Here is a 17410-nt window from a genome sequence, read left to right as displayed (position 1 = left end):
ACAGTTTCTCTCTATCCTTTTCTCCAGCAACAATATACCACACGATACAATCTCACAACAAGAGTCAATTCTCTCTCTCTCTCTCTCTCTCTCTATCTTGAACCCAATCACCACTACCACTCCTTCAATTGTCTCTCTCCTTGTTCTAGACGGCACCCAGCCAACACCACTTTGTCCCGCTTGTCTCTCTCCTTCAAAGTAAGTCTAACTACGAATTATGAAATTGAGAAATTAAGGATCTTCATTTCAAATTGGGGATAAATTTTAAATTTAAGGTTTTAATTTGGAATAAATTACTAAGATCATGGGATAAATTTCAAGGTTTAAGAATTTGTGAAAGGGAATTTGGGTCTTAATTTCCAAATGGGGGTTGTATTTCAAAATTGAGGGTTTTAATTTGGGATAAATTATTAGGGGATGAGTTGAATTTGAGAGTTTAAAAATTTGATGGTTGTTTCTTATTTGCAAGCTTGCTGCTATTTGGAATCCTCCCGCAATTTCTCCTGTCTTCTTCTTTTTCGATATGCTTTTACTGAACCAATTCGATTCTCGAATTTCTGAAGGGAACTACTATCAATATTCCAAAAGTTTTAATCTACACTCCTCATAAATATATTTTTATTTCTAATTATAGAAAATTTGGAGTGCAAAATGAGATTTTTAGAGTTCCAATAATAATTCTCTTTTTGAAAACCTAAAAAATACGGTTTGGTTTCAATACAGATTTTTAATTCTTAAACTAGTTTGATTCAATTTTTGGTATGGATTACCGAACCGAAGCTATTCCTTAATTTCTAAAAGCCCCACAAATCCAGATAAATAATTAAGGAAAACTGTTGTAGAGTATAAGAACATAAAAACAAACCAACCACAACGTGTCAGCAATCCTTCGGCAAGTCCTGCCCCTTCCAGAACCATCTCCGAATCTGTATAACCCTCTCCTTAATATTGTCCTAAACAAAATCTCTAAAGCCCACTTCATTAATATTATTCTAAACATTAATTAGCACTAATTACATTAGTTTTATTAAGGACTACCACAAATAATGTTTTTTATTTTAAAAAATAATATTTCTTATTACTTGTAAGTATAAGATTTTAGATTCAATTATCGTAAAAAACGAATTTAAACTATTTATTATTATTTCACTATAACACTAAGCATACCATTTTAATATAAAAAATATCGTTCGTTAAAAATAAATAATAATAATAATAATAGACTGATATTATCCATCTCAGCCATAAAAGTTCGCCTTATAACTCAGCCATAGAAGTTCGCCTCATATCTCAGCCTTTTCTTGCAACTCACAAAACCCTAGCTCTGAGTGTAAAACCTGACCACCTAGAGAGAGAAAGCTCAGCCATGGAGGGCAAGGAAGAAGATGTGAAGCTTGGAGCAAACAAGTTCCCAGAGAGGCAACCCATTGGGACCTCTGCACAGACACACAAGGACTACAAGGAGCCACCACCAGCTCTATTGTTTGAGCCAGGTGAGCTCACCTCCTGGTCCTTCTACAGAGCTGGAATTGCTGAGTTCATTGCCACCTTCCTGTTCCTTTACATCACCATCCTTACTGTCATGGGTGTCAATAGAACTACTAGCAAGTGTGCCTCTGTGGGCATCCAAGGAATTGCTTGGGCCTTTGGTGGGACCATCTTTGCCCTTGTTTACTCCACTGCTGGTATCTCAGGTCTGTTCCTTCTCCCTTCCCATCTCTTCAGTTTTCAATATTTTTCATAAAGTTTGTAACTTTCACTGAAAAAATGCTTTCTTTTGGTGTACATTTCATGGGTCGAATTTCTTCCCTTTTTTTTTTTTTTTTTTTTGGATAAATATTTTGTGTTTTTTTTCAAATTACTTTGATATTGGTTTTCTTTATTTTTCTTCTCCTCCCTTCCCATATCTTCAGTTTTCAATTTTTTGCATGAAGTTGGGTAACTTTCACTGGAAAACATCTTTCTGTTGGTGTATATTTCATGGGTTTCGTCATTTTTTCACTGTAGGGTAATTTTTTGTACGTTTGGATTTGCTACCTTTGATGCTTGAAATGTTGTGATAAAATACTTTTTGTGACAAGATCTGTGTGTTTTCAATTGCATGTACCAGGAGGGCACATCAACCCAGCAGTGACCTTTGGGCTCTTCCTGGCAAGGAAACTCTCCCTTACCAGAGCCGTTTTCTACATAGTGATGCAGACCCTTGGTGCAATTGCTGGTGCTGCTGTTGTGAAGGGCTTTCAGAAGAACCAGTATGAGCTTTTGGGTGGTGGAGCCAACCTTGTTAACCATGGCTACACCAAGGGTGATGGCCTTGGAGCTGAGATTGTTGGTACTTTTGTCCTTGTTTACACTGTCTTCTCCGCTACTGATGCCAAGAGGAATGCCAGAGACTCTCATGTCCCTGTAAGTATTATTATTTTTACTAATCTTTGTTATCATCTCTGACTTATATGTATGCTTTTGAAGCTTCTAGAATTGTTAATTGTTTTGCTAATTTGAATTAGAAGTTGATTACTTTTTCCATGGACTAGTACTTCTTTGAGCTGGTGCCGAATCTTTTGGTTAATTAATAGTCTGTTGGATTAAATTGTTTGTGATTCTTGTTTGAGCTGGTACATTCCAGAATTTGGCTTTTCTGAGATTATGTTTAAATGGGTATATAATTCCATCCAAGCTGCCCAAATGGATGAAATTGTTATTGGATCTAGTCATTGGGACTGTAAAATCTGTCATTTCTCCAGTTCTGTGAATCCTGGGAAACAATGATGCTTGCCATGTGCTTGCTTTTGTTTGTTTCTGGTGCCTTTAAGGTGGAAAATTCTGCTGTTACCCAGAAGGTTTCACGTGCATGTGAGTCCCACACTGGTGTTTGGTGGGTTTTGTATAAGAAGTAGGATTCTCACCTTTATTATTCCCATTCCTTTTCCTTCTATCATTTCACATATTACTTTTTGTCTTATTATCTTTATGAAAAAATTAATATAAAATGTTGACGTGGTTTAACCGTGACCATTCAAGTGGGAGGAGAGGAAATGAGAGAAAGATTACGAGGGAAGAGAATCCTCCTTCTTTGTATATATGCGTATAAATGGAAAAGCGGGTGTTAGATTAATCCTTGTTTAGGCAATGTGACCTACCTTTTAAGAATAGCAACAAGAAATTATACATGTGCTTGGCAATCTAATTTGTATGGTCTCTTACCTATGCTGCACAAATACTTTAAATTTGGACGAGGGTCAATATCCGATACCCACGATACGTATCGGATCGTTGTCCAAATTATGCTCATTCCAGGAGTTGACCAAATGATGACACTTTCGAACAATTGTTAATTTTGTTTAGCCTAAGTTAATACTATATCATTCTCTGAAGCTTTGTGGATAGAAAGATCATTCCTTTGGAGTTTGGACTGTGATTTAACTTGGAGTGTATTTATATCTGTATGCAGATTTTGGCTCCGCTTCCCATTGGTTTTGCAGTGTTCTTGGTTCACTTGGCCACCATCCCCATCACTGGAACCGGCATCAACCCTGCCAGGAGTCTTGGAGCGGCCATTGTCTACAACAAGGAGCACGCTTGGGATGACCACGTAAGTGAATTAATCAAAACTAATTAGGCAATTTCGTGATGAGTTTTCGGTTTATTAATGATGGTTTTGTATACAATCTATTCTGTTTGCAGTGGATCTTCTGGGTTGGACCATTCATTGGTGCTGCTCTAGCTGCTATCTACCACCAGATAGTCATCAGGGCCATTCCTTTCAAGTCCAGGAGCTAATTTTCTTCAACATCTCTACTTTTTAATTAGTGTCCCATTCTCGCTTTTTGGTGTCTTCTTCGCCCCCTTAATTGATTCAGTATGCAGTACAACTTAATCAATCATGTATTCGAAGTCTGTGACATGTTTTGAATGTAGAATTTATTTTATGGGTTAAGGTTTATGTATTACTGAACTTAGCCCGTGGGAGAGTCCCCGGTCCACCCAAGTCCTTCTCCAATAATTTTTTTTTTTTTTTTTTTTTTTTTTCTTTTGACCAAATGATATCTTCTATATACCAAGGGGTGGGTTGGAGTAGACCAGGTATTTTCAACTCGACCCGTTAACCTAATCCGATTCAATCCGTTAAAATTAGTATTCGGATGAGTGCTAAACAGGCCAGGTGGTTAACGGATCAACCCGTTAAATAACGGATCATTTTGAGTGAACCTGCGAAACCCATTAACTATTCGTTAACACCCGTTATTGAGGACTCTTGTGTAATTTCAATATTCCTAATAGAAAACCCTCACTCTGTCCAATTTCGTAAACCTAAGACTACCAAAAAAACAAAAACAAGAACTTTACTCAAAACTGGGAACTCTGCCCAGACTTCAGGTCCTCAACATCGAACTCCACTGGAACCTCAACCTCAAAACCCAAATCTCTCTCTCTCTCTCTCTCTCTCTCTCTCTCTCTCTCTTTATTTCTCTCTGCACTGTAAAATCTTTTGGGTGTCTCTGAAATGCTAAGACTTTTGCTGTTGCGGTAGAGAGAGTACAAATCTCAGTGTTACAAGCAAAGAACTGAAATGAATAAAAATATAATATACATATATATATAGAGGTATATATATGTATATTGTAATGATATAAGAATTGGAGGACGAAGTAAAGCGTACCGGGACAGGGTAAGGACTTGGGTTTTGAATCGCATTGAAGATATTGGTTGGCGGTGATGGAGTCAGCTGCAAGGGAGACTTGGGTTTTGAGGTAGCAGAAGAAAACAACTGAAAGCACCAATCTTTTCTTGTTTTTGGATGAAATGCAAAAACAAAAAAATTGTTAACAGGTGAAATGGGTGAAACGGGTGACTTATTAGTTTACCGGTTGGGTTCGGGTGGTCCGTTAACTTAATGGGTTGGGTTCGGATGATCCATTAAATTAACGGGTCGGGTCAAATCCGACCCACACCCAATAAACCCGACCCGTTTACAGGTCTAGGTTGGAGTGGACCAAGCTTTACAATGGGCATGCCATAATAATGTAGTTCAAATTCGTCTTTGGCGATAATCGAACTTAAAACCTCTCACTTATAAGTAAAGAGGAATACTATTAGACCATAATATTAAGTGGCTCAATAATTTAGATTAAAAGGAAAAACGGTGCTGCTAGGAAATATTTCCTAAAGATGGCTAACCACAAACACAAGATATAATGAGGTTAACCGTAAGTTAGGCTCACTTCTGAGTGATCCAATATCAAAGTAAACAAGATTACAAATGAAGATAAAATAGGCTGTTCCTCTTAATTCACTCTAATCTCATTGCTCTCAATTATTCTCAATATATGTATATAGACTCAGAAATTCCAGCTTTGAAGCTCACGTACCCTTAGCCTCAGGTTTTCTCTTTTAAGTAACATATTACCCCACGAGAGACTAGATCACTATCTGGGGGTGACAGTAAGAAATAGCTGCTGGGTGAGAGAAACTTTTTTGAATTGGACAGGCGTTTATTAGAAAAAATCGCGTTGGTAGAAATCTCCTGTAGGGCGCATTAAAGGCTAAAAAGTAGTGAGCTTTTCAAAACTCCTTTTTTACCATTAGCAAGAACTTTTTTCAGTTGCAGATCATAAGGAATTCGAACTGCTTCAAATACAGTATTAGGAAGTATTTGTGTTCAAGGGCAGGATCATTTCGAAATGAACACAGCACACTTGGGGAATTTGACAAGAACACGATTAGGGATATTACTATTTTAAATTACACTAGAATTTGGCGAAGATCTAAACCTGTGATGCAGTGGGTTAAAAAAGCAAACCATACCTATTAAGGCAATCCACTACTTCTAACACGCATAATTGTTAATTGCTTCAGTTTTTCCAAACTTGAAGATAATACAATTATTAACTGTGTTTCATGATAATGGCACAGTTGGTTTAAATTTTTAGAAGTATATAGTTATTTAGTACTATGATTTAGTGATATTTTTTCTTCATTTGCAATTGATAAATATTAGGTTTGAACCTCATATATGTCAAGTTCGATACCAATTTATTATTCCACTTAAAAAAAAAGTTCTCAGAAGTACAAATTTAACTATCAATTATAATGTTAATAGGGTTTTATCAGGATTTGGTCCCAGAAAATGAGTTTCACAAATCCATTTGGTCCTTCCATTAGCTTCCCGTCAAGTTTTACATCAATTTGCTGATGTGGCACACAAGTATGTTCCAACTATCCAATCATTTGGTGCCACATGGATTAATCCTACAAATTTTTATCTTAAGATTTAAAAGCTAAAATTGACAAAACAAAAACAAAAAAAAAAAAGGATAATTGCATAAGTCGTTGGAGAGAGAGAGAGAGAGAGAGAGAGAGAGAGAGAGAGAAATTGTTGGACCTAAATTCACGCACCACCGCGTGGAGTGGAAATGCCCAGACTCCATTACTCGTAAAATAGCAAATAACCACAAAGTAACCTTGGAACTAGTGGGGTGCCGGGCAAAAACTCTCCGACAGTCAAGTTAGTAAGCAATTGATAAGATACAACCAGTAGGCAACGAAATAAAATATGTTATAATTGCGCTACCATAATTGAACCCTAAAGGGTTGTACTTATATTAGTCAAGAGAAAGGCCTTTTTGGATATAGAATCCATGCTAAACCGGAAGAATCCTAGAGGATATCTAAAAATAAATATTAGGGGTCGGCACGGGCTAGGCCAGGCCCAAAATTAGAGGGACCAGACCAAACCTGTTTGTAAATGCAACGGGGTGGGGTGAGGCGGGTGGTGGGTGTTTCAAATTTGAAACCGTACCTAACTCGGCCTATTTAAAATGGGCTGAAACGGGTCTTTTCCTATGGGCCCATGGGTCTTTTATTTTATTTTTTTCCTGTTAATAACCATTTTAAGTTTCAAGAATTTCCCAGGCCCCAAACCAAAAGAAATCCAATAGGTGAAATGAAACGCACAAATCCAAAACAAATCTAACACTTTTCAAGCATTTCACAGGCCCCAACCACAGAATTAACGAAAAATAAAATCATACAAAAATCAATTGAAAACAAATGGTCCATTTGATAATCCACAAAGCCACAACACACAAATAGCAATATTGAATCCCTCATTCGAATAATTTAGGAAATTAACCCCTAATTCCTAAATCCCCAAATTCGAATTCATAAAATAAAACTGAAATTGGGTGGCGAGAAGAAGAGAAACAAGGGCCTAGGAGGTGGTGAGGTCAGAGGTTCGATGGAGTACTGAGGTTGAAGCAATAGAAGGAGGAGGAGGAGGCGGCGGCAGCGGCTGCAAATGACTTAGTACTTACATTTAAAGAATATATCAAACGAGGAGGCTGGAAACTCATCACCTGGATCCATGGACCAGCAGAAGAACTTGACTATCGACTATATAGATTCGAGAGGGAGGGTTGAGGAGATTTAGTTTGGGTTCATGAGAAAGATCATGAAAGTGAGAATTGAGTTAGTGAGAAGACCCGTGTGAATTGTATGTGTGTGATACGGTCTGGGCTGGGGGCCCTTGTATTCAAAATTGGATCCACCCCACCCCACTATTTACTTGAACCCGCCTCGCCCCGCCCCATTTTCTTTATAAATTATTTGGACCAACCCCGAACCAGCCCCGAATCCCTATAACCCACCCCGTTTGCCCACCCTTAGTAAATATTGCATTGTCTTAGGAGTGTGATTACTTGCGGCGCAAGCCAAATCCCTAGATTGTAGGAATTTCAAAGAATATAGAAACCTTATTGACTCCATACTAGATCAGGTTTTTGTATATTTCCGAACAAGAATGATCAATCTCAACAAAGTCGACGGACTTAGCCCACTTATATAGAACTGGATGATGGTGGCATCGCTGATTCATTTATGCAGCTCGATGAGTCCAAAGCTATTGATCAATTACTGGACTTTTGAGGTGTTAGAACCAAATTTGTGCATCACCGTGAGAGGTGGAAATGTACAAGCATGGGCAATCTTAACGATGCAGACTTCGCCCACTTATTCTGGAACAAGATGATGGTGGCATCGCTGCTCTGTGTATTTAGCTTTGCAGCGGAGCATGTTGAGTCCATGACCGGACTTCAAAGGTATTCGTATTCTGATCCACCTTACTCCAGCCTTAGAACATTCTTGCTTCTCATATTAAGTTATAGCCTTGCACACTATGCACGCCATATGCACATAATGGAAATTTTTTCACAAATTTCTGTAATTGGACACTTGAAACAGAAATTGGAACATACCCAATATTCTAGCATGTCAAAAGGTAATGTTTTTTTCCACAACCCATAGGCCCCAACATGAAACACAAACCCTAATTTAACTTTTAAGTATTAGTTCATCTTAGAAACAACCCATTTATTCCATAAATTATTAATATAAAAACTTGGAACTAAACACCCTACCTTGCTATGCCTGCCGAAGCTTCAATCATAGGAAAAAATAGAACTTTCCGGCCAAAACAAAAAATATGGCACAAATGTTCTATCTTTAAGTATGGAATAATCTATTGTATTTGGTTATCGAAGAATAATACACAAAGTTCACAGATCTAACCTCAAACCCAAAAAACCCCGACCTCACTCTTTTCACTTTTCTCTTGACATCCCTGTGTTTGAAATTAAAGCTATGAGCTCAACACAAAACCCAGCTCGCTCCTCTCATCTCTCTCTCAATTTCATTCTCTTCGAAATCAAACCTCACACATTTGAGCTCAACCCAAAAGCCCACACAGCTCACAGCTCTCCCTCCCCCAAATTTGAAATTGAAAAATGGCATAATGAGCTGTGAGTTTTTACAATTTATATGTGGGTATTTTCATCATTTCACTTTTATGCATGGTGTGCATGGCTGGTTTGTCCTATTTTGGTCCAAAGATTAAGAAAATGGCCTATTTATGTCAATTTCCATTTTTTTTTTTTACTTATATAGAATAATAATACAACAATACATATTTAATGTCCAAATATACACTATAGTAAGCTTTTTTAGTAGTTTAACTCTAAAATCATCAATAATTTTTTTTCTTAATCGGTCGAAATGGGTTACTGATGGTAACTTGTGTAAACCTGTTAATGACCTGTTATTAATGAGTTTTTAACGAGTGACCTGATAATGACATGATTAGTTGTTATGTTGATTTGAAACCCGTTATTTTGGTGTCGTTTTCGTGTCGTGTTAGTGGGTTGAGGAATTAATTGCCATGTCTAAAACACATCATCTGGTTTATACAATTTGGTTTTAAAATTTGGTCTCCCTAATATTACCTAAACTTTTTAACCAATTTTTTATAAAACAGATGATATGGATGTTGATAATTGGATTATTTTCTATTAGTGACACATCATTTGATTTGCCAATTTGGTTTAAAAATTTGATCTCCCTATTATATTTTGTTTAAACAGTTAAGTAAATTAATTGTCTTTCATTTGTAAAAAAATAATTGCTTACAAATAATCAATTCCATAAAACACAAATAATTCCTTATAATAAATAATAGTTGCAAAATGTATAATTATAAATGTTTTTACAATCAAACTATTTATATATTTAACGAATCAAACTGAATATCATATTGTCTATGTGTACTCTATAACGAATGATACTGTAGTTACTAGGGAATTCCGTACCCAAACAAATCACGAACTCGAACCGTACTCTGTATTTGGCAACAAACCGTACTCCATATTTGGCAACAATGGTTCGAGACTTAGTTGAACCTAAAATGTTGAATGATCAAGTAAAACTTATATAGGCTATGGCCGGAGCCTTGTTGGCTTGTAGGAAAGCCGTCAGCATAGATATAAGCTGCTTTCTTATTAATCCCTTAGTTTTTCTTCTGATTTCCTTGGTTATTTTTAAATTAAATTATTTGCATTGCCATCTATTAATGATGAGAGATATTAGATACATAATTGTATACACTCGATAACACTGCTAAGACAACGGTGTAAGCCTAGAAAGCCTTTGTGGTACTTCAACAGGGCGAGCTGCCCTTAAACTGAAAAGGGTTTGGAAACACCTCAAGAATCTCTTAATGTAGATTAAAGTAATAATATAGCTCGTAATAAAAATGAATCTCTTCTTTTTAAATAGTAGAACAACATGACAAACAATATTGCTTAGGCTGGCTAAACAATCAATTAGATAAAATTATTTAAATTAAATTTGGCATCTATAACTATTGAGGCACACCAACCATAGTTTTGTCTTTGACATTCGCTGTAAGTCCAAATCCCATTGAAAATAATTCAAGGAAAAAGAACTCCATCATCTGTGTTGCAAATTATTACTTCATATCATCGTCTGCAGAATCAATGGGTGGGATATTTAGCAAGAAAGGAGAATCTGGATTCTCTGTCTCTTCCACCGCAGAGAAAGTTACTCAAGGGATTGACGGAAGCGGTCTTACCGCCATTGTTACAGGTCATGTTCTTCTTTAAGCTTTATATAATTAACTTCATTGCCTGTGTCTCTCAAACTAAGGTTGTAAGGTTGCTAAATACTTTAGTGTGTGTGAACTTTGTTTATTTCAGGAGCTTCAAGTGGTATTGGCGTAAAGACATCGTGTGTTCTTGCATTGTGCCGTGTCCATGTTGTTATGGCAGTAAGGAATATGGAAGCTGGGTCGAACATCAAAGAAGCTATTCTTAAAGAAGTTCCCAATGCTAAGATCGGTGTCATGGAGTTAGACCTCAGCTCATTGGCATCTGTAAGAAAATTTGCAACTGATTATACTTCCTCCGGCCTTCCATAGAACATCCTTACGTAAGATAAGCAACATTTTCATTCTTATTACTGCGATTCCAACCAGTTTCTCTTTATTTTTTTAATAAGGACAGAGATCTCACCGTCGTATAGGCAGAACTAAACAGTTGTTTATTTTATACTATGACGATGAAGTATTAACACTCTCTCATTTCGGTTGGAAGTAATAATGCAGGGATTATGGCTACTCCATTCAAGCTCTCCAAAGACAACATAGAACTCCATTTCGCAACTAACCATTTAGGTACGCTCCCTAACATGTCTAATGAATTTTTTCCCAGAGGCCAATGGATCAAGTTTTTAACAAAATTTCTTTCATTATTTAATATTATTACTAAAACCATCCAATGTGTAGGTCATTTTCTCCTCACAAATCTTTTGTTGGAGACCATGAAAACCACATCGCGAGAAAGAAAAACAGCGGTAAGAATTGCTAATGTATCATCACTAGGTCATCGATATATATACAGTGATGGATTTTGTTTTGACAAAATTAGTGACGACTCAAGGTATACTTTTGTATATGCAGCATCATTTTGAAGCATTTAGGGTATATATTTGCTGGTTTAATAAGTTGGCATCTGTTTTTTTTTGTTTAATTGTTCGAGCCTTAGAGGTATATGTTAGATAATGATCAACAATCTGCCCTCTTTACTTGCTAATTTTTAGATACCAGAAATATTATGCTTATGGACAATCCAAGTTTACTAACATATTGCATGCTAATGAGCTTACAAGGCGTCTGAAGGTATTGAATTCCTTAAAATCATCAATCATTATGTCTTTTATTTCAGCATATATATTCATATAAGTTGTTAATGCACTTTAAAATGATTCTTGATTGATACGGTAACTTATTTTCGAAACAAACTAAACAGGATGAAGGGGCAGAGGTAACAGCTAATTTTATGCGCTATGATTGCTTTTTACGGTGTAAGTTTCAGCTCCTATACTCTACAACTGTGATCACTTTTGAATGTTCTCGACAGTGAAACTTTTGTCTGGTTTTCGACTGATCAATTTATGTTCCCTTTGGCTTGACACAGGTCTGCTTAAGGTGCTGGGAATATTGGTATCCAAAACAGTTGAGCACGTACTTCTTTTACTTTGAACTATTTATGTACTATATGGCTGTTGGAAATTCAAATCAAAAAAAGGTTGCTACTAGCTATTGTTGAAAATCAATGTCAAAGTTAGGCATGGAAAGTTAGGCAATGTTAGGTATGGTTGAATAAAAATTATTAGGTGCATTTAATGTGTTTTGTGTGGTAATAAATAATTTTAGTTTAATCATTTGGTTTGCTATAAATACCCAAGTTCTCAAGCATTGTAAATCATCTCATCCAAATCCCACTTCCAATTGTGAAGAAGCTTGTAAGCTTTCTTATTCCAATAGTTTGTAAACCTTTTTCATATATCAAAGTCCAAGTGTTTTGCTAAAGCTTGTTGCTTCCCTCCTTTCTCTATTTCTTTCTTTGTCCAATTTTATTTGAGAGTGCAAAGTGAAAGAGGTGTGATAGAGTTTGTAAACTTATCACCCACATATTTTGGTATTGAGTTAGTAAACTGTAAAATACCAACAATTGGTATCAGAGCCAGAATACCATTCTGGCAGGTGCAGCAGTTATGGCGTCCAACTTAGTGCAACTCCAAGTTCCCACATTGAAGAAAGAAAATTATGAAAGATGGTGCATCCAATTCAAAGCATTGTTTGGATCACAGGAGCTATGGGAAGTTGTCAGTAGTGGGTATGTTGTACCCACTGCCGAGCAAGAAGCCGTATATACTGCGGATCAAAGGAACACTCTCAAGGACTTACGAAAGAAGGACCAAAAGGCGCTGTATCTTCTATACCAGGGTTTGGAAGATTCAACGTTCGAGAAGGTTGCAGAAGCAACAACGAGCAAGCAAGTATGGGATACACTCAGTACAATCTACAAAGGAGTAGATCGAGTCAAGAAAGTGAGGTTACAATCACTTCGAGCAGATTTTGAAACTGCTCATATGAATGAAGGGGAGAGCATCTCCGACTATCACTCAAGGCTCATTGTGATAGTAAATCAGATGAGGAGAAATGGCGAGAGACTCAATGAAGTACGAGTTGTGGAGAAGATACTCCGGTCACTCACATCTAAGTTTGAGCATGTGGTGACTGCCATTGAGGAATCCAAGGATTTGGAGGTGATGAGCGCAGAAGAGCTACTAGGATCCCTCCTAGTTCACGAGCAACGCATTCAGAAGAATGCAAGCCCCACAACGCTAGAGCAAGCTTTGGAGTCAAAGTTGAATATTGACAAACCAAATAAAGGTCGTGGGCAGTGGAACTCATGTCGTGGGAGCTCATCCAACCGTAGCCGAGGACGAGCCCGAGGAAGAGGTCGAGGCTATGCACAAAATCAAGGTCAGTCTCAGGAGTGGAGATCTACTTGAGGAAAGGCGCATATCCAGTGTCACAACTGTAAGCAATATGGACATTATGCCAATGAATGTTCACATAAAAATGGTGAGCATGTCAACATGGCAGAATCAAGTGGAAATACTGATGAAGAACTTACAGTCTTACTAGCACACCATGATTCCAGAAGCCAACAAGATGTTTGGTATTTGGACTCTGGTGCAAGCAATCACATGTGTGGAAAGAAGGAGTTTTTTGCCGAACTCAAAGAAGGGGCCTATGGATCTGTAAGTCTTGGTGACTCCTCAAAGTTGCCAGTTGAAGGCAAAGGGAAGATCAAGATCATCCAGAAGGATGGAAGAGAAGAATACATCTCCGATACCTACTACATACCAGGTATGAAGAGCAACATTCTGAGCATTGGTCAACTGCTCCAGAAAGGGTACATTATACATATGGAGACATGCTTCTCACTCTCAGGAATGCAAGGAGAAAGCTTATTGCACGTGTTCGAATGTCAAAGAACCGGATGTTTCCGTTGAATTTGAACACAAAGATTGGAAGCTGCAACATCGGTGTAATGGAAGATGAGTCATGGAAATGGCATCTTCGATTTGGCCATCTTAATTTCAATGGCCTAAAGTTGCTGTCAAGTGGAGGAATGGTTCGTGGTCTACCCCAGATTGAAGCCACACGCCAAGTATGTGAAGGTTGTGTGCTTGGCAAGCAAGCACGACTATCGTTCCCTGTTGGTGATACATGGAGAGCAAAGGCACCACTGCAGTTGGTGCACACAGATATATGTGGTCCATTGGATCCCATGTCTTATGGAGGTAATAGGTATTTTATTACCTTCATTGATGATTTCAGTAGAAAGACTTGGGTCTATTTTCTCAAGGAGAAGTCAGCTGCCCTAAAAATTTTCAAGGAGTTCAAGGCACTCACAGAGGCAAAAGTAACCACAAGCTTGTGGCTGTGAGATCAGATAGAGGTGGAGAGTACACCTCCAATGCTTTCCAAGCATACTGCAAGGAGCAAGGAATTAGGCATCAACTTACTGCTGCCTATACCCCACAGCAAAATGGGATAGCCGAAAGAAAGAATCGAACCATCCTTGACATGACAAGGTCCATGCTTAAGGAGAAGAATTTGCCAAAAGAGTTATGGGCAGAAGCTGTAGCTTGTTCGATTTATTTGTTGAATCGATGTCCAACAAAGAGTGTCAAGAGGATGACACCACAAGAGGCTTGGAGTGGATACAAGCCGAATGTTACACACCTAAGAATTTTTGGGTGTGTTGCATATGCTCAAGTTCCAGAAGCCAAGAGGAGGAAACTTGATGATAGAGGTGAGAAGTGTGTGTTTGTGGGCTATAGTGAAGAGTCCAAGGCATACAAGCTCTACAACCCACTAACTGGCAAACTAGTGGTTAGTAGAGATGTCATCTTCAGTGAGGAAGAGACATGGACGTGGAACAACAAAGAAGTCAGTAAAGAGAAGATCGTCTCCACTGATTTTGAAGAACCAGAAGTTGTACTACCGATTGAGCAACAGCCTGCTCAAACAATCACAACAACTCCAGTGCACAGAATTGCAAGGAGTGGTCCTACATCTAGTGAGGAAAGCAGCTCCTCAACTCCAGTGAGGTTAAGGAGTCTCACAGAGATTTATGGACAAGAAGAAGAAGAAGAAACCAACCTTTTCTGCTTGTATGCAGACCACGAGCCTTTCTCATTCAATGAAGCTGTGGAAGAAGATTGTTGGAAGAAAGCCATGGAAGAAGAGATCCATGCCATCGAGAAGAATGACACTTGGGAGCTGACAAAGCTCCCACCAAATCAGAAGGCTATTGGTGTCAAGTGGGTTTACAAGATCAAACGCACTGCAGATGGGAGTGTGGATCGATACAAATCAAGGCTTGTAGCAAAGGGCTACAAACAGAAGTATGGAGTGGACTATGATGAAGTCTATGCTCCAGTTGCGAGACTTGACACGGTAAGATTGCTAATCTCTCTTGCCGCACATCATAAATGGAAAATTTATCAACTAGATGTCAAGTCAGCCTTCCTTAATGGAGTACTTGAGGAAGAAGTGTACGTGGAACAACCGGAAGGCTTCCAAGTACAAGGAGAAGAAGATAAGGTGTATCGTTTGAAGAAGGCTTTGTACGGCCTCAAGCAAGCACCACGAGCTTGGAACTCAAGGATCGACAACTACCTTCACCAAAATGGATTTCAGAAATGTCCATACGAGCATTCAGTTTACATGAAGAATGGTGAAAAACGGGAGTTCTTAATTATTTGTCTCTATGTAGATGATTTATTGTTTACAGGAAACAATGAGGCAATGTTCCATGAGTTCAAGCAATCCATGTTCAGTGAATTCGAGATGACTGACAATGGATTAATGTCATACTTTCTTGGCATAGAAGTGAAGCAAGAAAGTGATGGTATCTACATCTCTCAACAAAGGTACATGAGAGACATATTGAAGAAGTTCAATATGGACAAGTGCAACACTGTCAATACCCCAGTCGCAACTGGATTGAAGCTGTCCAAAGGAGGAGAGGGTGAGTTTGTAAACTCAACAGTGTACAAAAGCCTCGTTGGAAGCCTAAGGTACCTTACAATCACAAGACCTGATATAGTTTATGGTGTTGGACTCGTGAGTCGATACATGGAAACACCAAGGGAGTCTCATTGGCTGGCCGCCAAGAGAATTTTGAGGTTCATAAGAGGTACTCTAAACTATGGTCTATTTTATAATTTTGGTGAAGATGCAAAATTATTTGGTTATTCAGATAGTGATTGGGGAGGTGACCAAGATGAAAGGAAAAGCACAACTGGCTATGTGTTTTTTCTAGGATCAACAACTTTCTCATGGACTTCAAAGAAGCAATCAATTGTTGCTTTGTCATCATGTGAAGCCGAGTATGTTGCTGTAGCCTCAACCGTGTGTGAGGCAATTTGGTTAAGAAATCTGTTGAAGTCAGTGTGTCATCCACAAGTGGAATCGACTGTGATTCACGTAGATAACGTGTCTGCAATCAAACTTGCAAAGAATCCTGTTCAACATGGAAGGAGCAAGCACATTGATACCAGGTTCCATTTTCTAAGGGACCATGTGAAGCAAAAGACAATTGAACTTGTCTACTGTCACACCAAGGAACAAGTGGCAGACATCTTCACAAAGCCATTGCCAATTGAAACATTCCGGCTACTGCGTGAAATGCTAGGAATGAAGGCGTTTTGATTTGAGGAGGTGTGTTGGAAATTCAAATCAAAAAAAGGTTGCTACTAGCTATTGTTGAAAATCAATGTCAAAGTTAGGCATGGAAAGTTAGGCAATGTTAGGTATGGTTGAATAAAAATTATTAGGTGCATTTAATGTGTTTTGTGTGGTAATAAATAATTTTAGTTTAATCATTTGGTTTGCTATAAATACCCAAGTTCTCAAGCATTGTAAATCATCCCATCCAAATCCCACTTCCAATTGTGAAGAAGCTTGTAAGCTTTCTTATTCCAATAGTTTGTAAACCTTTTTCATATATCAAAGTCCAAGTGTTTTGCCAAAGCTTGTTGCTTCCCTCCTTTCTCTATTTCTTTCTTTGTCCAATTTTATTTGAGAGTGCAAAGTGAAAGAGGTGTGATAGAGTTTGTAAACTTATCACCCACATATTTTGGTATTGAGTTAGTAAACTGTAAAATACCAACAATGGCAGCTAATTTTATTTTTCAGGCACAAACCACACATGTAATAACATTTTATATCATCTATGGTTAAAATTATTTCATTGAACATGGCCGTACTTGTAGGGTGCGGCAACCACATGCTTTGTGGCGCTCCATCGACAAGTAAAGGGAATAGGGGGCAAATACTTTGTAGACTGCAACATCGCCAAACCGAGCTCTCAGGCAAAAGATGCAGATTTGGCTGCAAAACTCTGGGATTTTAGCTTGAGTTTGACCAATCCAGAGTAGCAGGAGTTAATGTTCTTTTTGTTGTGTCGATAAATAAAATTGTCAAATTGCAAGCTGTAATCAGATACTGGATTCAGACTAAAGTTCAGATTTGTACTCAATTGTCTTTAAAATTTAGTTATCGGGCATGTTACCATCAGCCAATCCTTACAAGATATGCTGAACCAGCTTCATTGCATTTTGGTTGTCTTTTCATATATTTGGCATGACCTGTAGGGAGCAGCAACTGAATGTTCCGTGGCTTTGCATCATTATATTA

General features: G+C 38.0%; 1 protein-coding gene and 1 pseudogene across 1 annotated transcript; both read left to right on the top strand.

The window, feature by feature from the left end:
• Positions 1–763: 763 nt before the first annotated feature.
• On the top strand, positions 764–3937 carry LOC137713000 (aquaporin PIP1-3). The gene is made up of 4 exons (XM_068452227.2): positions 764–1694; positions 2111–2406; positions 3452–3592; positions 3685–3937. Exons 1-4 carry the CDS (start codon positions 1367–1369, stop codon positions 3778–3780), a joined length of 861 nt encoding a protein of 286 aa, XP_068308328.2. The 5' UTR covers positions 764–1366; the 3' UTR covers positions 3781–3937.
• Positions 3938–10325: 6388 nt separating this feature from the next.
• On the top strand, positions 10326–17151 carry LOC137712229 (short-chain dehydrogenase TIC 32, chloroplastic-like; annotated as a pseudogene).
• Positions 17152–17410: the final 259 nt, after the last annotated feature.

This window comes from Pyrus communis, chromosome 14 (assembly GCF_041283825.1).
Source record: "Pyrus communis isolate YQ-2024b chromosome 14, ASM4128382v1, whole genome shotgun sequence".
NCBI classification, from domain to species: Eukaryota; Viridiplantae; Streptophyta; class Magnoliopsida; order Rosales; family Rosaceae; genus Pyrus; species Pyrus communis.
This window is presented reverse-complemented; position numbering and strand designations above follow the sequence as displayed.

Excerpts from the sequence above, each read along its gene's own strand:
- LOC137713000 (XM_068452227.2), top strand. The coding sequence starts at position 1,367 with ATGGAGGGCAAGGAAGAAGATGTGAAGCTTGGAGCAAACAAGTTCCCA. Across the intron at positions 1,695-2,110 it reads CTCCACTGCTGGTATCTCAG|GAGGGCACATCAACCCAGCA; the intron begins GTCTGTTCCTTC and ends TGCATGTACCAG. Across the intron at positions 2,407-3,451 it reads CCAGAGACTCTCATGTCCCT|ATTTTGGCTCCGCTTCCCAT; the intron begins GTAAGTATTATT and ends ATCTGTATGCAG.